Source organism: Macaca thibetana, chromosome 3, assembly GCF_024542745.1.
Source record: "Macaca thibetana thibetana isolate TM-01 chromosome 3, ASM2454274v1, whole genome shotgun sequence".
Taxonomy (NCBI): Eukaryota; Metazoa; Chordata; class Mammalia; order Primates; family Cercopithecidae; genus Macaca; species Macaca thibetana.
In genome coordinates, this window is record NC_065580.1 from 130410833 (window position 1) to 130437413 (window position 26581).

The 26581-nt window shown below is 42.0% G+C and overlaps 1 protein-coding gene across 1 annotated transcript in view; it reads left to right on the forward strand.

Annotated features, from left to right (window-relative positions):
• Window positions 1–26581, forward strand: part of LOC126950294 (S-adenosyl-L-methionine-dependent tRNA 4-demethylwyosine synthase TYW1) — a 252429-nt gene that overhangs the window by 87824 nt on the left and 138024 nt on the right. The window contains exons 11-12 of the mRNA XM_050783563.1: window positions 9604–9713; window positions 24520–24697. Of these exons, the coding sequence (XP_050639520.1) occupies window positions 9604–9713; window positions 24520–24697 (288 nt within the window). The remainder of the gene's footprint in view (window positions 1–9603; window positions 9714–24519; window positions 24698–26581) is intronic.

A 26581-nucleotide genomic window follows, 5' to 3' on the forward strand; every position in this document is an offset into this window, starting at 1 on the left:
TTATTTGAAAGTTTTATTCTTTGAAATTTTGAATGAAGAGTTTTGTCTGTTTTCCTTGCTCATGGGTTACTTGTGAAGTGGGGGCAGGGTGGAGGAAAGAGTTATATCTGTCTTGAAGAAATAACCCAAAAAGTCTTGATAGACAGTTCTCCAAAGAAGATGTACAGATGACCAGTAAACACATGAAAAGATATTCATAATATCCAAAAAGTAGAAATGCTCCAGATGTCCATTAACTGATGAACAGAGAAACAACATGTGGTGTATCCATTCCAAGGAATGTCATCTGGCACTAAAAAGAAATTAAGTCCTGATACTTGCTACAGCATGGATTAATGTTGAACATACACTGAGAGAAAGAAGCCAATCACAACAGACTGCATCTATAGTAAGATTGCATTTCTGTGCATTGCCTGGAATAGACAAATCTGTAGAGACAGAAAGTAGATTAGTGGTTGCCTAGAGCCGAAGGGAATATGGGGATTGAGGAGTGATACCCAAGGGGATAGGGTTTCTTTTTGGGAATGACAAAATGTTTAAAATTGATTTTGGTGATAGATGCATGTAAAAAGTGAAGTAGAAGCTCCTCTTCAAAGAGACTTTCCTCCCGTCTAATTAAGAATAAATAGTAACTTCTCTTAGAAGCAAAATTTATTCAAAGACCTGTGCTAACATTCTTAAAGATCTGCTAACTGTGATAAATCCGTGCACTTTGTGTTCTTAGCTCTCACAATTTAGCCTAAATATTTGCCCTGGCATGCTTATGCTGGTCCAAGCAAGCATTAGGTCATAGCCTGTTCCTCTTCCTTATTTGGAGGTGTTTTTACCTTTCTGAGCATTCCACAAGTTACCTCCTCCTTCCTTTGTTCTCCTCTGCCTTTGCCTCTTTTGAAAAGTTGTAAGTTTCTAGACAATGGGACAAACACAGAATCTGAGGTCCCGTTCCAGCCAGTGGAAACTGGTAAGAGCAGTAGGATGGACGTGTCAGGTTATAAATGACCCTGTCTCCTTTGTTTGGTGTACTCTCGTGGCAAAACTGCTGGCAAGTGTACCCTTTCTGCAGAAAGTAAAAAGATGGCCTTGCTGAGAAAATTAAATTTATGTTAAATTGCTATTTTTTTGCAGCACTGGGGAGCAAGCATTTCTAACAACGCACAACTCTGAATATACTAAAAGCCAATGATTTATAAACCTTAAATAGGAGAATTATATGCTTTGTGATTTTTTTTTTTTTTTTTTTTTTTTTAAGAAAAGAGTCTCGCTCTTTTGCCCATGCTGGAGTGCAGTGGCATGATCTCAGCTCACTGCAATCTCTGCCTCCCAGGTTCGAGCGATTCTTGTGCCTCAGCCTCCCAAGTAGCTGGGATTACAGACACATACCACCACACCTGGATAATTTTTGTATTTTTAGTAGAGATGGGGTTTTGCCTGGTTGGTCAGGCTGATCTTGAACTCCTGACCTCAGGTGATCCACCTCACTCAGCCTTCCAAAGTGCTGGTATGACAGGCTTGAGCCACTGCGCTTGGCTTTTTTTTTTTTTTTTTTTTGGCAGAGTTTCACTGTTGCCTAGGCTGGAGTGCAGTGACACAGTTTTGGCCCACTGCAACCTCCATCTCCCAGGTTCAAGTGATTCTCCTGCCTCAGCCTCCTGAATAACTGGGATTACAGGCTTGTGCCACTACACATGGCTAATTTTTTATGTTTTCAGCAGAGATGGGGTTTCACCAAGTTGACCAGGCTGGCCTCAAACCCCTGACCTCAAGTAATCCACTGGCCTCAGCCTCCCAAAGTGCTGTGATTAAGCCTCATTCTTTTTTATAGGACTAAATAATATCCCATTGTGAATGTATATTACATTTCCTTTATCCATTTATCTGCTTATGGACACTTAGGTTGGTTCTATATCTTGGTGATTGTGAATAGTGCAATAAGCACGAGAGTGCATATATCTCTTCAACATATTGATTTCCTTTCTTTTGCATATATATTCAATAGTGGGGTTGCTGGATCATATGGAAGTTCTAGTTTTAGTTTTTTGAGAAATCTTCATATCACTTTCCATAATGACTGTAGTAGTTTGCGTTGCCAATAACAGTGTATAAGAGTTCCCTTTCTCCACATCCTTGTCAGCATTTGTTATTATTCAATAATAGTCATTCTGACTTGGGTGAGATGGAATCTCATTGTGTTTTTGATTTGCATTTCTCTGATGATTAGATGTTGAGCATTTAAAAATGTATCTGTTGGCCACTTGTATACGTTCTTCTGAGAAATGTGTATTTACATCATTCGCCCTTTTAAAAATCAGATTATTTATGGTTTTTTTTTTTTTTTTTTTTTTTTTTTTTTTTGCTGTTGGGTGTTGGAAGTTTTTGTAAATTCTGGATATTAATCCCTTGTTCGATGAATGGTTTGGAAATATTTTCTGTCCTTCTGCAGGTTATCTCTTCACCCTGTTGATTGTTTCCTTTGCAGTGCAGCAGCTTTTTAGTTTGATATCATCCTATTTGTCTATTTGTTTTTACTTTTGTTGCCTGTAATTTTGAAGTTTTATTCATAAAATCATTGCCCAGACCAGTGTCCTAAAGTGTTTCCTCTGTTTTCACAGTATGTAATTTCACAGTTTCAGGTTTATGTAGGTAATCTGTTTTGAGTTGATTTTTGTATATTGTCTTTCCCCATTATATGACCTTGGCGCCTTTGTTGAAAGTTGATTTCCTGTAAATATTTGTATTTATTTCTGGATTCTCTGTTTTGTTCTATGAGTCTATGTGTCTGTTCTTATATCAATACCATGCTGCTTTGGTTACAATAGGTTTATAGTTTTTTGTTTGTTTGTTTGTTTTTTGAGATGGAGTCTCGTACTGTTGCCTGGGCTAGAGTGCAATGGTGTGATCTCAGCTCACTGCAACCTCCACCTGCCTGGTTCAAGTGATTTTCCTGCCTCAGCTTCCCGAGTAGCTGGGATTACGGGTGCCTGCCACCACTCCTGGCTAATTTTTTGTATTTTTAGTAGAGATTCGGTTTCACTATGTTGGCCAGGCTGGTCTTGAACTCCTGACTTTGTGATCCGCCCGCCTCAGCCTCCCAAAGTGCTGGGGTTACAGGCGTGAGCCACCATGCCCGGCTATAGTATATTTTGAAGTCATGTACTGTGATGCCTTGAGCTGTGTTCATTCTGCGTAGGATTTCTTTGGCTATTTGGGGATTTTAGTGGTTCCATGTGATTTTTAGAATTGTTTTCTATTTCTGTGAAAAATGTCTTTGGTGTTTTGATAGGGATTGCATCGAATCTGTAAATTGCTTTGGGTGGTATGATAACTTTAACTATATTTATTCTTCCAACCCATGGACATGGGATGTCTTTCCATTTTTTTTTTTTTTTTTTTTTTTTTTTGAGACGGAGTCTCGCTCTGCCGCCCAGGCTGGAGTGCAGTGGCCGGATCTCAGCTCACTGCAAGCTCCGCCTCCCGGGTTCACGCCATTCTCCTGCCTCAGCCTCCCGAGTAGCTGGGACTACAGGCGCCCGCCACCGCGCCCAGCTAGTTTTTGTATTTTTTAGTAGAGACGGGGTTTCACCGTGTTAGCCAGGATGGTCTCGATCTCCTGACCTCGTGATCCGCCCGTCTCGGCCTCCCAAAGTGCTGGGATTACAGGCTTGAGCCACCGCGCCTGGCCTCTTTCCATTTTTTTGTGTGTGCTCTCTTCAATTTCTTTCCTCAGTGATATGCAATTTTCTTTTCTTTCTTTTTTTTTTTTTTTGAGACGGAGTCTCTGTTACCCAGGCTGGAGTGCAGTGGCATGATCTCGGCTCACTGCAACCCCTGCCTCATGGGTTCAAGTAATTCCTCTGCCTCAGCCTCCTGAGTAGCTGGGATTACAGGCACCTGCCAGAACGCCCGGCTAATTTTTTGTATTTTTTTAGTAGAGACGGGGTTTCACCGTGTTAGCCAGGATGGTCTCGATCTCCTGACCTCATGATCCACCCGCCTCGGCCTCCCAAAGTGCTGGGATTACAAGCGTGAGCCATCACACCCGGCCTGATATGCAATTTTCATTGCGGAGATCTTTTGCCTTCTTGGCCAGATTCAATTCTAAGTATTTTTTTGTGTGTGGCTATTCTAAGTGGAATTGCTTTCTTGATTTGCCTTTCAGATAGTGTATTATTGGTTTAGGGAAATGCTACTGATTTTTGTGTTGATTTTGTATCCTGCAACTTTACTACATTCGTCAGTTCTAAGAGTTTTTTGGTGTAGTTTCTAGGTTTTTCTTTATAAGAAAAGAAAAACCTAGGTTTTGTCTTTACAAGACACAGTCTTATATAGACTGTGTCTTATGCAAACCAGGACAATTTAACTTCTTTTTTTCCAATTTGGATGTCCATTATTTCTTTTTCTTGCCTTATTGCTCTGGGTAAGACTTCCAGTGCTATGTTGAATAAGAGTAGTGACACTGGGTATCTTTGTCTTCTGCCAGTCCTTAGTGGAAAAGCTTTCTACTTTTTTCCTCTTCAGTATAATGTTAGTTATGGGTTTGTTGTCTATGGCCTTTATTGTGTTGAAGTACATTCCATCTATACCTATTTTGTTGAGAATTTTTATTATGAAGGGATGCTGAATTTTATCAAAGGCTTTTGTTTTTTGCATCCATTGAGATGATCATATGGATTTTGTCAATTTTGTTGAGGTGATATATCACATTTATTGATTTGTGCATACAATGCTTGTATCTTTGGGGACAATCCCGCTTGATTGTGGTGTATCATCTTTTTAATGTGCTGTTGGATTCTGTTTGCTAATATTTTTGTTGAGGATTTTTTTTTTTTTTTTTTTGGAGACGGAGTCTCGCTCTGTTGCCCAGGCTGGAGTGCAGTGGCGCATCTCAGCTCACTGCAAGCTCCACCTCCAGGGTTCACGCTATTCTCCTGCCTCAGCCTCCCAAGTAGCTGGGACTACAGGCGCCTGCCACCGCACATGGCTAATTTTTTTGTATTTTTAGTAGAGGCAGGGTTTCACTGTGTTATCCAGGATGGTCTCGATCTCCTGACCTCGTGATCCGCCCACCTTGGCCTCCCAAAATGCTGGGATTACAGGCGTGAGCCACCTCACCTGGCCGAGGATTTTTATACCTTTATCAGGGATATTGGCATGCTATTTTCTTTTTTGTTGTGTTTTTGTCTTGTTTTGTTTTCAGAGTCATACTGGCCTCATGTAATGATGAGTTTCTAAGGATTTCTTCCCCCTTAATTTTTTGAAATAGTTTTGAAAAATATTAGTGTTAGGTGTGTGTGTGTGTGTGTATGTTGTATGTATGTGTGTGTGTTTGTGTGTGTGTGTGTGGTTTTTTTTTTGGTGGAATTTATCAGGGAAGCCATCTGGCCGTGTACTTTTCTTTGTTGGAAGACTTTTTATTATTGATGTATTCTTGTTAATGATCGGTTGAGGTTTTCTCTTTCTTCCTGGTTTGTTCTTGGTAGGTTGTGTGTGTACAGGAATTTCTACATTTCCTCTAGGTTTTCCAATTTGTTTGTGTACAGTTGGTTATCATAGTCTTTAATGATTCTTTGTATTCCTATCAGTAGTAATGTCTCTTTTTTTGTTTCTGATTGTATTTATTTGGCGCTTCTCTTTTTTTCTCGGTTAGTCTAATGGTTTGTCGATGTTTATCTTTTCAACAGACTTTCTGTTTTGTTGAGTTTTGTGTTTTTTTAGTCTCAATTTCATTTATTTTTGCTCTGGTTATTATTTTTTTCTGTTCTAGTAATTTTGGGTTTGGTTTGTTTTGTTTTTGCTTTTCTAGTTCCCTGAAGTGCACTGTTAGATTGATATTTGAAATCATTCTACATTTTTGATGTAGTTGTTTATTATTATAAACTTCGCTCTTAGTACTGCTTTTGCTCTGTCCCTTAAGTTTTGACATTTGCTTCTGCTTTCATTTGTTTGAATACATTTTTAAATTTTCTTCTTGCTTTCTTCGTTGACTAATTGGCTGTTCAAGAGTGTGCTATTCGGTTTCCATTACTTTGTATAGGTTCCAAAGTTCCTTTTGTGACTGATTTCTTGTTTTATTCCATTGTCCAAAAAGATATTTGATAGGATTTTTGAGACTAGTTTTGTGGCCTAAAATATGGTCTACCCTGGATAATATTTTATGTATGGATGAGAAGATTGTGTATTCTGCAGCTGTAGTATGAAATATTTTGTCAGTGTCCGTTAGGACAGTTTGGCCTGTGGTTTAAATCTGGTGTTTCTTTATTGATTTTCTGTCTAGGTGATCTGTCCAATGCCGAGAGTATGATGTTGATGCCCCCAACTGTTATGGTAGTAGAGTCTATCTTCCATTAGATCTCATAATGTTTGCTTTATATTTCACTGCTCCAGTGTTGGGTTCATAAATATTTACAGTTGTTGATCCTTTTGCTGCAGTGATTCCTTTATCATTATACAATGACCTTTTTCTTGGTCTCATTTTACAGTTTCTGACTTAAAGTCTATTTTATCTTATATAAGGATAGCTACCCTTGCTGGTTTTTTTTTTTTTTTTTTTTGAGATGGAGACCTGCTCTGTTGCCAAGGCTGGAGTGCAGTGGGGTGATCTTGGCTCACTGCAACTGCCGCCTCTGAGGTTCTCAAGCGATTCTCCTGCCTCAGCCTCCTGAGTAGCTGGGATTACAGGCGCCTGCCACCACGCCGGCTAATTTTTGTATTTGTAGTAGAGATGGGGTTTCACCACGTTGGCAAGGCTGGTCTCGAACTTCTGACCTCGTGATCCGCCCGCCTTGGCCTCCCAAAGTGCTGGGATTATAGGCGTGAGACACCGCACCTGGCTGCTTTTGGTTGGTGTGGTTTATATTTTTCCATCCCATTCACTTTCAGTCTGTGTATATCTTTACAGGTGAAGTGAGTTTCTTATAGGCAACAAATAGTTGGGTGTTTTTTTTTTTTTTTTTTTTTTTAATTCATTCAGCCAGTTTATATCTTTTAACAGGGGACTTTAATCCATATACATTCAAGGTTATTCATGTAGATGATGACTTACTCATGTTGTTTTGTATGTTGTTTTTGCTTTTTTACTCTCTTACTGTTTATTTTTGCAGTTTCGTGGTCTTCCATAGTGGTAACATTTGAATCCTTGTTTATTTTTCTCATTTGTATATTTGCCCTACCAGTGAGTTTATACTTTTGTGTGTTTTCATGATGGTAATTATCACTTTCACTTCCTGGTATAGGATTCCCTAAGCTTTTCTTGTAAGGCCAGTCTAGTGGTGATGAATTTCCTCAGTTTTCGCTTGTCTGGGACAGGCTTTATTTCTCCTTCATTTCCAGAGGATAGCTTTGCTTGGTGGTCTTTTTTTTTTTTTCTTTCCAGCCCTTAGAATATATCATTCCATTTTCTCCTGGCTTGTGAGGTTTCTGCTGATAAATCTGCTGTTATTCTTATGGAGGTTTCCTTATATGTGACGTGATGCTTTTCAATTGCTGTTTTTAGAATTCTCTTTGTCATTGTCTTTTGACAGTTTGACTGTAATGTGTCTCAAGGAGGCTTTTTTTTTTTTTTTTTTTTTTTTTTTGGGCATTCAATCCGTTTGAGGAATTTTTAGCTTGCTTGATCTGAATGTCCATATCTCTCCCCAAATGTGGGAAGTTTTTAGCTGCTATTTCATTAAAACCTATTTACTTTTTCATGTCTTTTCCCACCTGTTCTCCATCTGGAATTCCTAAATGCAAACATTTATTCATGTAATGGTGTCCCATCTTTCCTGTAGGTTTTTTTCCTACGCCTCCTGCTGCTCCTCCTCCTCCTGCTCTTCCTCCTTCTCTCTCCTCTGTCCTTTCTTCCTTCTCCCTTCTTCTTCTTTTCTTCTTTATTTTTCTCCTTCTTCTTCTCTTCTCCTCCTCCTCCTTCTTTCTTCTTTCTCCTTTTCTTCTTTATTTCTTCTACTTCCTTCTTTTTGTTTTTTTGTTTTTTGGTCTGACTGGGTCATTTCAAAAGTCCTGTCTTCAAGTTCAGACATTCTTTGTTCTCCTTGATCTTGTATGTTGTTGAAGCTCTCAGTTATATTTATTTCATTCATTGAATTCTTCAGCTTCCAGTTTTCTGTTTGGCTCTTTTTTTTTTGTGATATCTATACCTGTTGAATTTCTCATTTAGCTCATGAATTCTTTTCCTGATTTCATTGAATTGTCTATGTGTATTCTCTTATATCTCTCTGAGTTTCCTTAAGATCATTATTTTAAATTCTATTACAGGCCTAGATTTTCCTTTCTTTCAGGTCTGTTACTGGAGAATTATCAAGTGTCGTGTTTTCTTGCTATTTCATGTTTTTGTTTTTTCCTACTTGATATCTGCACATCGGGTATAACAGTCACCTCTTCCACTTTTATGGAGTAGTTTTCACAGGGAAAGACTTTCCTGGAGAAGTATTTTATAGTGTTGGTTGAGTGGGGTGCTTTGACTTGTCTTCTAGACGGGGACAGTAGTGTAGTCTCCATGTGATTTCTTTGGCCATAATTGGTGCCTGTGGTTCTTGTGGTGAATGCCTCATTGGCCTGGACTGTGAGTGTTTGTGGAGGCAGTGGCATGGCTTTGCTAGGGGCAGTATTGCTGGTCTTGCTGGTCCTTAGACCCTAGGGGAGCTTGTGCTATTTCTGGCAGCTCCGCTGCTTATGGGGGTAGTGTCTTCAGTGGTGCTGGTTTCTGGGCAGGATGGTCCTTGGGCCCTGAGGGGCCTGTGAGGCCCACGGTGGTTCTACCTGTCGGTCCTTGGGCCCTGAGGGGCCTGTGAGGCCCACGGTGGTTCTACCTGTCGGGAGGGTGAGATGGTTGGCAGTGGTGGACACTGGGGAGCTGGTGCTTGGGCTCTGCCATTGTGTCTGTCTTGGTGGTGGTCTCCTTTCTGGGCTTTGCTGCCTGTTTTTTTTTTTGGATTACAGGGTTCTGCGTGGGCTCAGGTGCTTGGGTATGGTTGTACCGCTAGGTATAGCTTGGGTTGTGGCATTGTCATCTTTTGTATGGCCGTGGAGTGATGACGGTGGGACGTCAAAAATATGGAGATACAGGGGCTTTGGCTCCCAGGGCAGGATACACTCTAGCAGTGGTTTTGGTCTCAAAATGGCATCGCGTTCTAGCTGCTTGGATCCCAGGTGGAGGTTCTTGTCCTTTCCCCAGGCCTGCATCAAGAGAAACTCATTCTCAGGCCCTGTCAGTGTGATTTCCAAGCAAGCGTTCCAGCTGTCCTCACTCACTTTATGAAGTGTTGACGTAGGTGACAGTAGCATGGTGGTGACAGTTTGCCTTGTATGCGTACGTCTATAGTTAACATGGTTAAAGCAGCAGAGAGCGTTCTGTCAATCTATAACCGGAGTTGAGTCAATTAGGTGCCCAACATCTCTGGGAAGAGTTGAATGATTTCTTTATTCACCCCTCTCTGTTAGGTGTCATGATTTAAAATAAGTTGGAAAATACTACTGTACATGGTTGAACTCTTAGGAGGAAACCAGTCCTGATTTTGTAATTTAAAAAAATGGGATGACTTCATTGTAAATGACTAGCTCAGATCTTATTACAGAAGGGTCCTTTAGAACTTTGCATCTTGTTCCTAGGCACCACACCAACCCTGTGGGCACTGAATGGCGGTGGAAGATGGACCAGCCTGAAATGATCTTGAAGGAAGCCGTCGAAAACCATCAGAACATGATTAAGCAGTTTAAAGGTATTTTCTTTTCCCTCTACAGAGGAGTGCGCATGCCTGTTAATAGTCTGAGCCAGGTTGGCAGAAGAATTGCCTGTTTGGTAGGATTTTGTCCCCACTGGCAAATTTTCCTATAAGGAAGTGAAAACTTTGTGGAAATACATATATTTTGCCTTTTTAGCTTTTACATCCCATATGATGGAAGAACTAAAAATTTAAAGTGTAGCGACTTGGCCGGGTGTGATGGCTCACACCTGTAATCCCAGCACTTTGGGAGGCCAAGGTGTGCGGGCGGATCACCTGAGGTCAAGAGTTTGAGACCAGCCTGGCTAACATGGTGAAACCCTATCTCTACTAAAAATACAAAAATTAGCTGGGCATGATGGCGGGTGCCTGTAATCCCAACTACTTGGGAGGCCGAGGCAGGAGAATTGCTTGAACCCGGGAGGCAGAGGTTGCAGTGAGCCGAGATTGAGCCACTGTACTCCAACCTGGGCTACAACAGCAAAACTCCTCTCAAAAATACGTAAATAAATACATAAATAAAGTTTAGCAACTTATAATATGCTACATTCAGCTTGAAAGCTTTCCGTGGGAATGTACCATCAACCTTCCTAGAAACCTTTTGCTATTGTTCTGTCTTGCTGAGCTGAGCAGCCTTTTGAATGGATTGGAAATTTTAGGTTAGTGGAAAATCTTCAATAATGTTAGTTAGTGATGGGAAAACATTTTTGAATGAATGCCTTATTAAAGAAAGGAGGGATAATATAAATAGTTTCTTCCATATAATCCATAGTGATGTGGTAAAAATCAGCCACTCTGTTTTTTGAATTTCCTAATTTAATTCTGTCTCATATTAACAAATATTGGACTTCACTGGAGATCACTGGTTCTCAAACTTTATCATGCATCGGAATCATCTGGAGAGCTTGTTAAAACACAGATTGTTGGTTTCCTTTCCCAGAGATTGGGTCAGTAAGCCCAAGAGTATGCCTTTTTTCTTTCTTTCTTTTATTTTTTGGACAGGATCTCACTCTGTCGCCCAGGCTGGAGTGTGGTGGTGCCACCTTGGTTCATTGCAACCTTCACTTCCTGGGCTCAGATGATCCTCCCACCTCAGCCTCGCCTCCTGAATAGCTGGGGCTACAGGCGCAGGCCACCACCCCTGGCTAATTTTTTGTAAAAATGGGGTCTAGCCATGTTGCTCAGGCTGGTCTTGAACTCCTGGACTCAAGCCATCCGCCTGCTTTGGCCTCCCAGAGTGCTGGGATTACAGGTGTGAGCCACCCGAGAATGTGCATTTCTAACAGGTTTCTGGGTTGAACTGGGGACCACACTTTGAGAATCACTACTGTACATGTGATGGTTTCATAAATCTACAGCTGTAGGTGATGAATTGGAATTTGTTAGGTTCCCTGTTGAATCTGTATGCTCTGGTCTCTGCCTACCACTGGTGATTCCTTCTCTCCTGTATTCTTTCCTATCGTATGCAACCATTAAAAAATAGTCCCAGCCAAGGCTATTTTAATATAGGCGCTCTTATGGTATTAATAGCACATATGGGAGTCTTTAGAAACCTCAGTAATTAGCATTCTGAAGATCAGGTGATTTTTTCATGTAAGGAAATTTGGTCTGTTCTGGCCAGTCATTCATAATATTATAATACTCCTTACCTCTTGATGTGGTTAGGCTTTGTCCCCCTCACCCAAATCTCATCTTGAATTCTAATGTCCATAATCCCCATAATCCCTCTGTGTCGAGAGAGACCAGGTGGAGGTAATTGAAACATGAGGGCCATTTCCCCCATGGTGTTCTCGCGATAGTGAGTTCTCACGAGATCTGATGGTTTTATGAGGGGCTCTTCCCCCTTCGCTCTGCACTTCTCTTTCTTGCTGCCTTGGGAAGAAGGTGCCTTGCTTCCCCTTTGCCTTCTGCTGTGATTGTAAATTTCCTGAGGCCTCCCCAGCCATGCTGAACTGTGAGTCAATTAAACCTCTTTCCTTTATAAATTACCCCATCTTGGGCAGTTCTTTATAGCAGTATGAAAAATGGGCTCATACTTATTTCTCATTCTTATGAGAAATGGAGAAAAGTCATGCAAATAATGGTTCAAGATCAATAGTAATTTGTAAAAGATAATTAGTCAATAGGCCAGGTGCGGTGCCTCATGCCTGTAATCCCAGGACTTTGAGAGGCTGAGGTAGGTGGATCACCTGAGGTCAGGAGTTTGAGAACAGAAATTAGCCAGGCATGGTGGTGTGCGCCTTTTAATCCCAGCTACTTGGGAGGCTGAGGCAGGAGAATCGCTCGAACCCAGGAGGCAGAGGTTGCAGTGAGCTGAGTTCACACATCACTGGACTGCAGCCTGGGTGACAAAGCCAGACTCCATCTCAAAAAAAAAAAAAAAAAAATCAATAATTATACTTTTATGCTTTATGAATTTTCTAGGGAAAGTTGACCTGTGCATATTTGTGTATATTTGTGTGTGGACTGACTTTTTTTTGTACATTTACAAAGATGCTAATGATTATTTTAATTTCTCATCTTGATTTTTAGTTTCAAGCATTTTTTGATGGCGGGATGTAGGGGTACAAATTACATTCTCATATTGGATAAAGCAGTGTCTGTTACCAGTGTTTTGGAAAATTAAATGAAACTATTGGTAAAGAACTAGTAAGCCCCACATCTGGAATTTGACTGGCTTTTCCTAACTCATTGTTGGTTTAGTTAATAATTGGTTGTCGATCTTCAAGTAAGCTATATGTCTTTTTAATAAATTTCAAGGCAAAGTCTTATTTTGCTTTGGAGAGTGTGTTAGGGTTCTCCAGCAAAACAGAACCAATGGGTGTGTGTGTGTGTGTATGTGTATGTGTATGTGTATGTGTATGTGTGTGCGTGTGTGAAGGGAGAGACAGAAACAGACTGAGATTGAGATTCATTTGTTCATTTTTAGGAGTTGGCTCACGAATTTGTGGAGGCTTGGTGAGTTCAACATTTCATGGGTTGACTGGCAGGTTGGAGACTCAGAGAAGAGTGGGAGTTCAAGTTCAAAGGCATTCTCCTGGCAGAATTCCTTCTTGCTTGGAACAGGTCAATCTTTTTATATTAAAGCCTTCAAGTGATTGGATGAGGTCCATCCACATTATGACGGGCAATCTACTTTACTGAAAGCCCAGCAATTTAAATGTTAATCTCATCCAACAAACACCTCCACAGAAACATCCGGAATAATGGCTGAACAAATATCTGGACGCTGTGACCCAGACAGGTTGACACATAAAATTAACCATCACAGATAGTAATGTCAGAAGCAGGAAATGCCAGTACTTTTATTTTTATATGAAGTTGATTTTTGAGTTAGTGCTTAAGGAGCTAATGGGATGATGACTGAGGATGTGTGTTTCCTGGACATCCTGGAGTCTCCTTGAATGAACTGTGTCTTGGGCAGTTTGTGTGAGGAGGAATCAGCCCTGCCCTGAGGAGTAGACACCTTCGTTTCTGTGTGCTGAGATGTCCGTCATACAGAATGACGATCTGAGTTTTGATAGTAATTTTTCTGACAGGAGTGTTTTTGCAAATGCACTTTAAATGGAAATATGTAATGAATAAACCATAAGGTAGACTTTGTTGATGTTAATAAAATGTGTTAGGTGAGTTCTGTGAGCACGTGTTTTTCATTGTCTGCCGGGGCTGTTGAGGGACTTGTCCTGTGCAGAAAGGGGTGTCCAGTAGTGACCTTAGACTTACGTTAATCAGCAGGCATCTCAAATGGTTTGTCTATGGGTTCTTATGATGCAAGGAAAACAAAAAGAGTTTTAAAATTTAGATTCTCGGCTGGGCTCGGTGGCTCACGCCTGTAATCCCAAGACTTTGGGAGGCTGAGGCGGGCGGATCACGAGATCAGGAGATTGAGACCATCCTGGCTAACACGGTGAAACCCTGTCTCTACTAAAAATACAAAAAAATTAGCCAGGCGTGGTGGCAGGCACCTGTAGTCCCAGCTACTCTGGAGGCTGAGGCAGGAGAATGGTGTGAACCCAGGAGGTGGAGCTTGCAGTGAGCCAAGATCGTGCCACTGCACTCCAGCCTGGGCAACAGAGCGAGACTGTCTCAAAAAAAAAAAAAAAAAAAAAAAAAAAATTGAAAAAAAAATTTAGATTCTTTTGAGGGATGATAGGATGCAGGATAGCAGAGAGAAAGACTAGAGCATGTCTATGGATGTGTGAATCCTGAGTAGGCATTAGAATGCATAAGACAGAAGGAATGATCCCCAGAAATTCAACAACTGCCACCAATTTCACTCTTTAAAATGGTATTTATATAGTATCTATTTTACCCTGGTAATTCCTACAAAGGATTTTTTTTTTTTTTCATATCTAAATGGATTGACTTGTTAACATGTTACCATGTCAGCAAAACGTTGGTGTATTTAATCAGCAACAAATTTGCTGGAAGGGTTTTCAGAGTGGAACGGGTTGATATTTGTGCACTGATGCTCTTCAGGTTAGCAAAGCAGTTTTTCTTGAAGCTAGCAGAAAACAGGTGCATGTTTGAAGGTGCGAAGGGTGTAGACAGGTCAGCACATAGGCATAAGAGAGCCTCATTTGTTTTATTTTTATTTTATTTTACTTTATTTATTTACTTGGAGACAGGGTCTCACTCTGTCGCCCAAGCTGGAGTGCAGTGGCACAATCTTGACTCACTGCAACCTCTGCCTCTTGGGCTCAAGTGGTCCTCCCACCTCAAGTAGCTGGAACTACAGGTGCATGCTACCACGCTTCAGCTAATTTTAAAATTTTTAATAGAGATGGGTTCCACCTAATATTGCCCAGGCTGGTCTTGAACTCCTGGGCTCAAGTAATCCTTCTGGCTGGCCCTCCCAAAGTGCTGGGATTATAGGCATGAGCCACCGTGCCTGGCTCTCATTTGTTTTACATTTTCACAGTGAATGAGAGATCACTTAATTTGCGATTTTTGGGCCCTGGTTTTGTTTAATGCTTTTTTCTGTGTTCCAGGTTAGGTTAAACAAGCCATTGTTTTTGAAAATCCATCTTAATGCTATGATAGTCATAGTAAATCTTGCTGTAAAATTATAATAGCAAAGAAAAAAAAAACCCTAATTAGTAAAGGGTAAAGTGTATAATTTGTAAGAATCCAGAGCCCTTCTGGAAAACTGGTGGTAGTCTGTAACACTTCAAAGAAAAAAATGTTATGTGATTTCTTTTAAAATGATAACTTTGACAGCATTATAGAAATTTAGTACTTCAGAATATTGATTGTATTTTCGGTTCTCTTGGCAACAAGTAATTTCAACTGAAAAAGACCATGAAGGGATAGGGTCTTGTTCTGTTGCCCAGGCTGGAATGCAATGGCATGATCATAGCTCACTGCAGCCTCGACCTCCTGGGCTCAAGCAATCCTCCCGTCTCAGCCTCTCAGATAGCTGGGATTACAGGCACATACTACCAAACTCAGCTAATATTTTTAAAAACATTTTTGTAGATATGGGGGTCTCACTATGTTGCCCAGTCTGGTCTCGAACTCCTGGGCTCAAGCAATCCTTCAGCCTCAGCCTCCCAAAGTGCTGGGATTATAGGTGTGAACCACTGCACCTGGCCTTAATTTTCATTTTAATAATACTGTATCTATGGGAATACAAATTTCAGGCTTAAACAGAAATGCTTAGGAACAGAATTCTTGTATAAATTGGCAATTATAGGCTATTTTCAAAGGCTTGAAGGCATTTCCTTCGTAGTTCATGATATTCCCGGTATCTCTACTTTGGCCTCTTTTTGGAGGTCCACTTTTAGCTCATTAATTATTTCCCTCACTCTGGCTTGGAGAGTCCTTTGCTTTCTAGTGTGAGTTCCCACCCTATGACAAAGAACACCTGCTGTCTGTCCTGGGTCTGGTTCAATTGTGTGTAAGGTGGAACTGGCTGTGGGGACTGTTGCTTGTTGTCTGAGTTCCCCAACTGGAGCTAAGTGGCCAGTCCTGAGCAGCTTTGGAAGATCATTCCTGATGTTTTCGATGCTTCTCTTTTGTGTTCTTAATTCTGAGGGTAGTCATTGTCTTTTCAGTTATTTCACTGAGTTATAAAAATATCTTTCTTTTCCTGACCGTTATTAGCTTTCCTTTTATATACATACAAAATTAACTTTACATTGATTAAAAGTGGGTCAGAATTTCAGTGCCACTCAGTGTCTATTCAAAATGCTGCCTGCCCCCTTCTAAGTACTACCATGGCAGGGAGAAATAGTTCCCAGAAAATCGGACAGAGGTTTCTTTAGCTCAGTTTTCCACCCGTTCAGCAGACATCAAGTGATTACGCCGTCTTTGTCAGGAACGTCCTCGGTACTAAAGCTGCAAAAGTGAAAAAGACATCATTTATTGCTAGGTGTTTTTATCTATACTTTAAGCTAGAAGCGAAGTACTGCAAGAAATAAAAGATCTCCAACAGATGGTTTTCACAAACTAGGTATGCTAACATACACATCATAAAGAAAATGTAGAGGTGGGGAAGAGAACAACACCTGTTAATCGTTTTCTGAAACTTATTTATGAGAAACCTCAAGTGGAGTATCTATATCAGACAGGTATTATTTATGACTTTTAGTCAGGACGGGTCATTGGGAAGATTTTTGGCCAGGAACTGCATTGTTATGAGAAGAAAGAAGAGAATGTTTTATTTCTGATCGGCCCAAACTTAAGAAATAGGAAGATACCGAGCATTACATTGTGTTTGTGTGTTATTTGGTTTATCGCTATGACATTAGGATGAAAATTTTTAGAATCTTAAGTTCTGGCTTTGTCATCTTTCAATGAGATGAAGTATGTTTGTTAGTTAATCTGCTGACTGTAATTGTGATTATCCAAGATCAGGAAGCTGTTCAGAAAAAGAAAAATGTCAGAAAACTTGCTTAACCAAAAAAACCAAATAACTAGAATAACAAAGCAGAGTTTAGTTGTGAAAGGGTTAAGATTTGGGCACCATGAAGAGAACAGATCGTGTGTATGTGCATGTGCATGCGTGTGCATGCGTGCGTGTGTGTGTGTGTATGAGTGTGAGATAATGGGAAACAGCACTATAGATTTGCTGTTAAAATGTCCTGTGTCTCATGTGGACTGTTTCTTTCTTCTCCAGGAACCCTTTCCATTAGAAATTTAGAGGCTGTTATCAGAGAAATGCAAATCAAAACCGCAATGTGATACCGTCTCACACCAGTTAGAATGACGATCATTAAAAAGTCAGTAAACAACAGGTGCTGGAGAGGATGTGGAGAAATAGGAACACTTTTACACTGTTGGTGGGAGTGTAAACTAGTTCAACCATTGTGGAAGACAGTGTGGCAATTCCTCAAGGATCTAGTACTAGAAATACCATTTGACCCAGCCATCCCATTACTGGGTATATACCCAAAGGATTATAGATCATGCTGGTATAAAGACACATGCACACGTATGTTTATTGCGGCACTATTCACAATAGCAAAGACTTGGAATCAACCCACATGTCCATCAATGATAGACTGGATTAAGAAAATGTGGCACATATACACCATGGAATACTATGCAGCCATAAAAAAGGATGAATTCATGTCCTTTGTAGGGACATAGATGAAGCTGGAAACCGTCATTCTGAGCAAACTATTGCAAGAACAGAAAACCAAACACTGCATGTTCTCAGTCATAGGTGGGAATTGAACAACGACAACACTTGGACACAGGGTGGGAAACATCACACACCAGGGCCTGTCGTGGGGTGGGCGGGGGGGAGGGATAGCATTAAAAGATATACCTAATGTAAATGACGAGTTAATGGGTGCAGCACACCAACATGGCACATGTATACGTATGTAACAAACCTGCACGTTGTACACATGTACCCTAGAACTTAAAGTATAATTAAAAAAAAATAAAAAAAGAATTTAGAGGCTGTTTCAATTTCTGTCATATTTCCTTGAAGACAGTGCAAGAAGACATGAAATGGAGTCCTTGAGGCCTTGTTTTTGGGAGGACCAGTATAACAGCCTCTGGCAGAGAGCAAGAAATAGAAACATGCTCTTATGAAGGAGAGAACCAGTGTTTTACATATGCTTCTCCATCCCTTACTTGTGAGAGAGTCAGGATAACTTGAACATCTAAGAATCCATTACTTTAAAAGACAAATAATTCTTTTGTCTTGTATTTTGTTTGTTTTTGTGATTGTCGAAATGGGGGAATATGATTATGATATTTTTATTTGTAGTTTTCTGGAAAGGATGGCATTGGTGTCTCTGCTTCTAGGTTTCCTCCTGTCCTCCCTGGCTGCTCTGTGGTAGTGCCCTTTGTCGATCCCTCTTCCTCTCCCCAGAACTGTGAGTGTCGTAGGACTCAGTCCATGGCCCTCTTCCCTGTTCTGTTATCCTCAAGGCTTGCTTTGTCTGAGTGGATGGCAGCCATGTTGCTCGGGCCGAACATTTTGTAGAAATCATTGAGCCCTCTCACTCTCTCATATCCTACATCCAGTCCATTTGAAAATCCCTCTTGACGATACCTTCAAAGTCGAGTCAGCTGATTGACTTTGCCACCTCCACTATCGTGCCACCTTTACCGTCACCACCTTGGTCCAAGCCACCATTTCCTTTTTGTATTATATTACAGTCTGTTGGCAGATTATCCTCGCTCCTTGCCCCTCTGTTCTCAGTGGAGAACCTGATGCGATCTACTTAAAACAAAAATTAGTTTATGCCACCTTTTTCTCAAAATCCTGCATTGGCTACCCATGTGACTCAGGTTCCCTAGACATAATCAGGCAGGCTCCCACCTTGGCGTCTTTCCTCTGACTATAATGTTCTCTTCTCTTCCCTCTTTGCACTCTTGGCCCACTCCCTCACCTCCTCCAACTACACTCCCCTTTTCAGCAAGACTTATCCTGACCAGTCTGATTGACAGGGCACCTGCCTCTTTTTCTTCTTGGCACCCCACATCTTCATTGCCCTGCTCTTTCTTTTCTTTTATCACCTTTTTTTTTTTTTTTTTTTTTGGAAACAGAATCTGGCGGCTGGAGTACAATGGTGAGATCTTGGCTCACTACAACCTCCGCCTCCTGGGTTCGAGTGATTTTCCTGGCCTGGCCACCTGAGTAGCTGGAATTACAGGCACCTGCCACCACGCCCGGCTAATTTTTTTATATTTTTAGTAGAGAGGGAGTTTCACCACGTTGGTCAGGCTGGTCTCGAACCCCTGACCTCATGATCCGCCCACCTCAGCCTCCCAAAGTGCTGGGATTACAGGCGTGAGCCACCACGTCCGGCCGAAAACTTCATCTTTACCAAAAATTAAAAAAAAAGAAGCCGAGTGTGGTGGCACATGCCTGTGGTCCCAGCAACTAAGGAGGCGGAGGTGGGAGGATCACCTGAACCCAGGAGATTGAGGCTGCAGTCAGCTTGATAACATCACTGCACTCCAGCCTGGGCGACAGAGGGAGACTCTGTCCAAAGAAAAATAATAATAATTGAATTTATTTTTCAGTTCACAAAATGAAAACATTTGTAGCCAGCACGTTTTGAATGATTATGTGCTGGGCCTGGCACCCCATTAAGTATTTCATGTAGCTTATTTCATTTAATTGTTTTTTTTTTTTTTTTTTTTTAAACGGAGTCTCGCTCTGTCGCCCAGGCTGGAGTGCAGTGGCCGAATCTCAGCTCACTGCAACTCCGCCTCCCGGGTTTACGCCATTCTCCTGCCTCAGCCTCCTGAGTAGCTGGGACCACAGGTGCCTGCCACCTCGCCTGGCTAGTTTTTTTTTTTTTTTTGTATTTTTTTAGTAGAGACGGGGTTTCACCGTGTTAGCCAGGATGGTCTCGATCTCCTGACCTCGTGATCCGCCCACCTCGGCCTCCCAAAGTGCTGGGATTACAGGCTTGAGCCACTGCACCCCGCCTGTTTCATTTAATTGTTATAATAGCTGTATGTGTATGTGTAAAATCTCCATTTTAAAGATTAGGGAATGGGCTTGGAGAGGGTGAGAGAGGTTTGACCAAGGATATAAAACTAGCTTCACGGTAGAGCTCGAGTGTGAACCCAGTGCATCTGAATCCCAGGGGCCAGGGCCTAACCGATACTCCTTTCACTTTCTGAGTTTTAGGTTGGTTTTGGAGTTCAGGTTCAACCTGCCTTTCTACTCATCTGCTCATGGAGGGGGGATTATAGTTAATGATATGCTTTTTCCAAAAGCAAATGTTATGCTTAATGCTGAGTTGTCTTGGCAACATAGAATGAGCTTAAGGATCAAATTTTATTTAAAAACCTTGTTTTACTTGAGTTAAGATCTTAGATTTCAATAACCTAAAAAATTATTCATCCATCCAAAAATACTGACATGAAATACATTCTTACAGTTGCAGTTAGACAGTCATAAAAGAAGGCATCACCTGTCATGCTTAGATTGTTTTCATTTTGGTCTGTAGTCTGTTGCTTTGATCTCTTGGGTATTTACTTGCACTTTCTCTTTTATTTTATTTATTATTTTGTATTAGGGGTACATGTGCATGTTCTTTACATCAGTGTATTGTGTACCATGGGAATTGGGCTTCTTGCATACCCATTACTCAAATAGTGAACATTGTACCTGTTGGGCAGTTTTTCAACTCTCACCCCGTCCCATCCTCTTTTGGAGTCTCTAGTGTCTATTATTTCCATCTTTAGGTCCATGTGTACCCATTGGTTAGCTCCCGCTTAAAAGTGGCAACGTGTGATATTTGATGTTCTGTTTTTTTAGTTCACCTAGGATGATGGCCTCCAGCTTCATCCATGTTCCTGTAAAGGACATGATTTTGTTCATTTTTGTGGCTGTATAGTATTCCAGGGTGTATATGTACCATATTTTCTTTATCCAGTCAACCATTGATGGACACTTAGGTTGGTTTCATGACTTTCAGCTATTGTGAATAGTGCTGCGATCAACATACGAGTGGGTACAGGTGTTTTTTTAATATAATGATTCCTTTTCCTTTGGATAGATACCTGGTAATGGGATCGCCGGGTTGAATGGTAGTTCTATTTTTAGTTCTTTGAGAAATCTCTCCAAAGAGGTTGACCTAATTTACATCCCCACCAACAGTGTGTAAGCGTTCTCTTTTCTCTGCGTCCACGCCAATATGTGTTGTTTTACTTTTTAGTAATAGCCATTCTGATTAGTATAAGATGATATCCCATTGTAATTGTAATTTTGCATTTCTCTGCAAATGATTATTAGTGATGTTGAGTGTGTTTTTCACATTACTTACACTTTCTTATTTCTAAGGTATGGGAGAAAGAAAGAATGTGTGTGTGTGTGTGTGTGTGTCAAGCACACCTGACACCAATACCTTAACTTAAACATACCTGGAGAATGACTGTATGTTCTAAGAAGAGTATGTGTTCTGAGCTCTGAACTAGGAGATCCAGGAGTGGCCAACCTGGGGATTCATTCTCTTTGTTTTTTTCTGTGAAGGTTTTATTTGGGCAACAGAATGAGAGAACCTCATTTTCTATCTATGAGGAACATCTGAACCCCTAGCCCTTCCTGTGGAATGCAGGTCATGCAGGGGATCAAAGCCCTTTGTTTTGGGTTACATAAAGTGGTGCCTGGTGGGGATTGCTAGTGGGGCCAGGGGGTACTAAGTGAAATGCTGTATAAACTACATGATTTTTTTTTTTTTTCAGACAGGGTCTTGCTCTGTCGCCCAGGCTAGAGTGCAGTGGTGCAATCTCGGCTCACTGCAACCTCTACCTCCCGGGTTCAAGCGATTCTTCTGCCTCAGTGTCCTGAGTAGCTGGGACTACAGGTGTGCATCATCATGCCTGGCTAATTTTTATGTTTTTAGTAGAGATGGGGTTTTGCCATGTTGGCCAAGCTGGTCTTGAACTCCTGACCTCAAGTGATCCACTGGCCTCGGCCTCCCAAAGTGCTAGGATTACAGGCATGAGCTGCTGTGCCCAGCCAAACTGCATGCTTTTTTACAAGCAATTGTGGTTCTCCTGCCCAGCCCACTGCCACTGGACTGCCCTGTTTGTGAGTCCTTTCAATAAACCCTACGTCTTGGCCGGGTGTGGTGGCTCACGCCTGTAATCCCAGCACTTTGGGAGGCTGAGGTGGGCGGATCACGAGGTCAAGAGTTTGAGACCAGTCTGGCCAACATAGTGAAACCTCGTCTCTACGAAAAAAAAAAAAGAAAATTAGCCGGGCTTGATGGTGTGCACCTGTAATCCCAGCTACTGGGGATGCTGAGGCAGGAAAATCGCTTGAACCCGGGAGGCAGAGGTTGCAGTGAGCTGAGATTGCGCCATCGCACTCTTGCCTGGGCAACAGTGTGAGACTCTGTCTCAACAACAATAACAACAACAGCCCCTATGTCTTGTTCACTGGCTCTGAATCTCTTTGCCGGCCCCTCACAGGTGGTGCTATCCCTAGTGAAGTCAATCAGGGCCTGGCGGAATGGTAAAATAAAATCACTTTCAGAAAACTATGGCACAACTGAGCAGTGAAATTTAACTTTATTTCGCCCACGTTCTTTGTTATTGTTGTTAAGGTGACAGTGACTGGGATCGAATCAGTTTCATAAACCAGGATAAAGGTGGTAATAGCAAATCCTTAATGAACGTTTCTTGTGTGCCAGACACTCCGCTAAGGCCTTTACGTGCATTATCTCATTTAATCCCAACAAAAATTCTTCAAGGTACTTACTGTTTGCTGCTAAGAAAGTTATATTTCAAAGATGGTCAATGAGAGTCAGAGAAGACACATGAACATGCTTCTCCCCCAGGCCCAGGCTCCATGAGGAATCCTTATCCTGCAGAGAGAATATATTCTTCAAAAGGAACCTAGAAATAATTGATTTAGAACTATCAGGAGTCAAGGAGATATATATTTTTTCTTTGTTTTTTTCAACTCTTAAGTTCAGGGGTACAAGTGCAGGTTTGTTCTGTAGGTAAACTTGTGTCATGGGGGTTTGCTGTACAGATTATTTCATCACCCAGGTATTAAGCCTAGTACCCATTAGTTATTTTTCCTGATCCTCTCCCTCCTCCCACCCTCCATCCTCTGATAGGCCCCAGTGTGTGTCATTCCCCTCTATGTGTCCATGTGTTCTTAGGATATGTATTTTTGCCTATTTACACAAGTCTTTCACGTTCTCTGTTAGACTGAAGGACTTTTAGGACAGCGTATCTCTTAATGCCTTCTACATTGAGTCAAGAGTAGTGCCTGTCAAACCAAGCTGCATGCTGGAATCACACGGAGAGCCCTTTAGAAATCCTGATGCCCGAGGCCCCTCCCCAAAGACTGTGATTTAATGTGTTTGGGATACGGCCTGGACATTGGGATTCTTAAACGTTTTTTGGGTAATTCCAGTGTCCAACTAGAATGAGTAGTGTATGCCAGTGGCTACCTAACTTGTCTGCACATTGGAATAACCTGGGGCGCTTCGGAAACTATGAATTGCCTACACCCCTCTGCCAGAGATTGGCGTTCAGTTGATCTGACCTGTAGCCTGGATTGTGGGAATTTTAAGATTCCAAGGTGATTTCTAACGTGCAGACAGGTTTGGGGCCCTCTGGTTTCATGCAGTGGCTTTTAGCCTTGGCTATACGTAACAATCATCTGAGAAGCTTTAACAAAACTCATTGCCCAGGCTTGCACCCACTCTGATGAAACAGACTCTTTGGAGGTGGACCTAGGTGGCAGTATTTTTTTTTTTTGAGACGGAGTCTCACTCTGTTGCCCAGGCTGGAGTGCAGTGACACCATCTCCTCTCACTGCAGCCTCTGCCTCCTGGGTTTAAGAGATTCTCCTGTCTCAGCCTCTCTCGGCTGGGATTACAGGTGCCCGCCACCACGCCCAGCTAATTTTTGCATTTTTAGTAGACAGGGTTTCACCATGTTGCCAGGGTGGTCTCGAACTCCTGACTTCAAGTGATCCACCCACCTTGGCCTCCCAAAGTGCTGGCATTACAGGTGTGAGCCACTGCACCCGGCCTATTTTTGTTTTTTGAGACAGGGCCTTGCTCTGTCATCCAGGCTGGAGTGTAGTGGCACGATTGTGGTTCACTGCAGCCTCAATCTCCCAGATTCAAGGGATCCTCCCACCTCAGCCTCACAAGTAGTTGGGACCAAAGGTGTGTGCCACCACGCCCAGCTACTTTTTTTTTTTTTTAATTTTTAGTAGAGACAAGGTCTCACTATATTGCCCAGGCTAGTTTTGAACTCCTGGGCTCAAGCAATTCTCCTGCCTTGGCCTCCCAAAATGCTGGGATTACAAGTGTGAGCTACCGCACCTGGCCTGTGGCAGTATTTTTTGAAGCTCATCAGGTGATTCCAGTATGAAATCTGAAGTATTCCAGTATGAAGCCAAAGATAAGAATGATTAGGTCTCTTCTTTTTCTCTCCTATACAGTTTTGGATCAACTACATTTACTTTCCCAGCTTGAGGAATTATTGGTCTAGAAGAGGCTTATTCTTATGCAGATATACTGAGTTCATTTTCTTAGATCAACATGAGAGAATACAAAGCTAAGCAAATTATGCAAAGGGACTTATTCTGCATCCCAAATAATTAGCTAACAAAGCTAGTTTTGCCTGCTTGTATTGATGTAGTTTAACTGGTACCAAAACTAAGAATGAGGTTACTGACTGATTTTTCTGATTTAGTAATTCTAGTCCCACCCTGTCCTTTGGCCTTTGTTTTGTATTCTTTGGTATCAAAAATGAATTTGCTCTATAAAATCAAAGCATCATTAAGAAAAATGTAAGTCACATCCTGTATCTGTGCGCTATGTAGCTGAGTCCTTCTCACTGTATTCTGCAGGAGTACCGGGCGTCAAAGCAGAGCGCTTTGAAGAAGGAATGACGGTAAAGCACTGTGCATTGTCCCTCGTGGGAGAACCAATAATGTACCCAGAGATCAACAGGTTTTTGAAGCTGCTCCACCAGTGTAAAATCTCCAGCTTCCTGGTCACAAATGCACAATTTCCTGCGGAAATCAGGTGAGTTCTCCAGCCTATCGGAGAGATGCTGCGTGAATCTATGTTTCACTGCAAAGTAAAACTAATAGGCATTAATGCAATCAAATAGGATTTATTGATTACTTACAACATACAAATGTCGGGCTTTGGGAGGTAAAGATGGTCCTGCTTTTCAAAATCTGTTCTACTAGGGACAAACATTAGTAAAAAGACTAGAGGCACAGATACGTCGCTAGGGGAATTCAAAAGAGAATGAATTTTTTTTTTTTCCAAATGGGAGAGGCAGGGTAAAACTTTCCAGAGAAGCTGTCATTTAATTGTTTTTTTTTTTTGAGTCGGAGTCTCACTCTGTCTCCCAGGCTGGAGTGCAGTGGCGCGATCATGGCTCACTGCCACCTCCGCCTCCCAGGTTCAGGTGATTCTCCTGTCTCAGCCTCCTGAGTAGCTGGGTCTACAGGCGCCTGGCACCATGCCCAGCTAATTTTTTATTTTTTATTTATTTATTTTTTTAATAGTGATGGGCTTTCATCATGTTGGCCAAACTGTTCTCGAACTCCTGACCTCAAGTGATCCTCCTGCCTCAGCCTCCCAGAGTGCTGGGATTAGAGGTGTGAGCCACTGCGCCTGGCCTAATTTTTATCTTTATGTCTGGGAATAGTACTTGAGAAGGTAGGAAACTATATTGTTGTTAAAAAGGAACTTCCTGAGAAAGACATGGAGTTGTGGTATTTGTGATAACCATTATGTAAGTGTAGTTTATTTAGACCACAGAGTGTGCGAGAGGGGCAGGTGGAAGTCAAGTTGGGAAAGTTGGGATTAGATGGTCTAGGACTTCAAATGTGGTCCTTTCGAACGATCTTGCTTCTTGCAGAGCAGTCTACTGGCGTGGTATACAATGGGGGAGACAAGAAGCAGCAGGAACCTAGATAGGAGATTATGATGTTTGCTTAGGTCGAAGTTATAAGGGTGGAAGCAAGTCAGTGGGAATGAGGGAGTCTTAAAAAAGATGCTGTTAAGCCGGGTGTGGTGGCTCATGCCTGTAATTCCAGCACTTTGGGAGACTGAGGCGGGTGGATCACCTGAGGTTGAGGTTCAAGACCAGCCTGACCAACATGGAGAAACCCCATCTCTACTAAAAATACAAAATTAGCTGGGCATGATGGTGCATACCTGTAATCCCAGCTACTCGGGAGGCTGAGGCAGGAGAATCGCTTGAACCTAGGAGGCGGAGGTTTCAGTGAGCCGAGATTGCACCATTGCACTCCAGCCTGGGCAACAAGAGCGAAACTCCGACTCAAAAAAAAAAAGATGCTGTTGAACGATTGCTAGGTACGATTGGCAAACTGCTTGTTTGGCTCTGAGAGGCTAGCGGAGAAGAGGACTAGGTAATTACACTGAGGGTTCCAGCCGTGTTGATTGCTAGGATTATGAGGCCCCATAACAGCAGAGGGCTCTTGTAAGGAAGGGTCAGGTTCAGGTGGTAGGATGATGAGGTTGGGTTGGACAACTTAAAGGGAGGGCTCTCCTGATAGGGATGTGTTGGAACCGAATTGTCGATTCCCTCCTGGGCAGGGGTCGCCGCGAAGGATCACCGACACGAGATTCACAGCAGAGAGTTATTTATTACTAGCGCGCTAGGGTCCCAAGCTCTAAGTTGGCCCTGGGACCCCGAGTGCTTGTTACAGGTTGTTTATATAGGCAAACACAAGTTCAAACACAGCTTAGGGCGCGAAATTCAAACAAAGCTTTAGGCGCGTGGTAATTGGGTCTGAGCAAGGTATCTTGTTCTGATTGGTTGGGGTGGGACCTTAGGAGGTTCTTTCCTGGAATTGCTGATTCTGGGAACATCGGGGACATTGAGTCAGGGTGGGACCCCATGAGGTTATCAGGGTGGGACCTCATGAG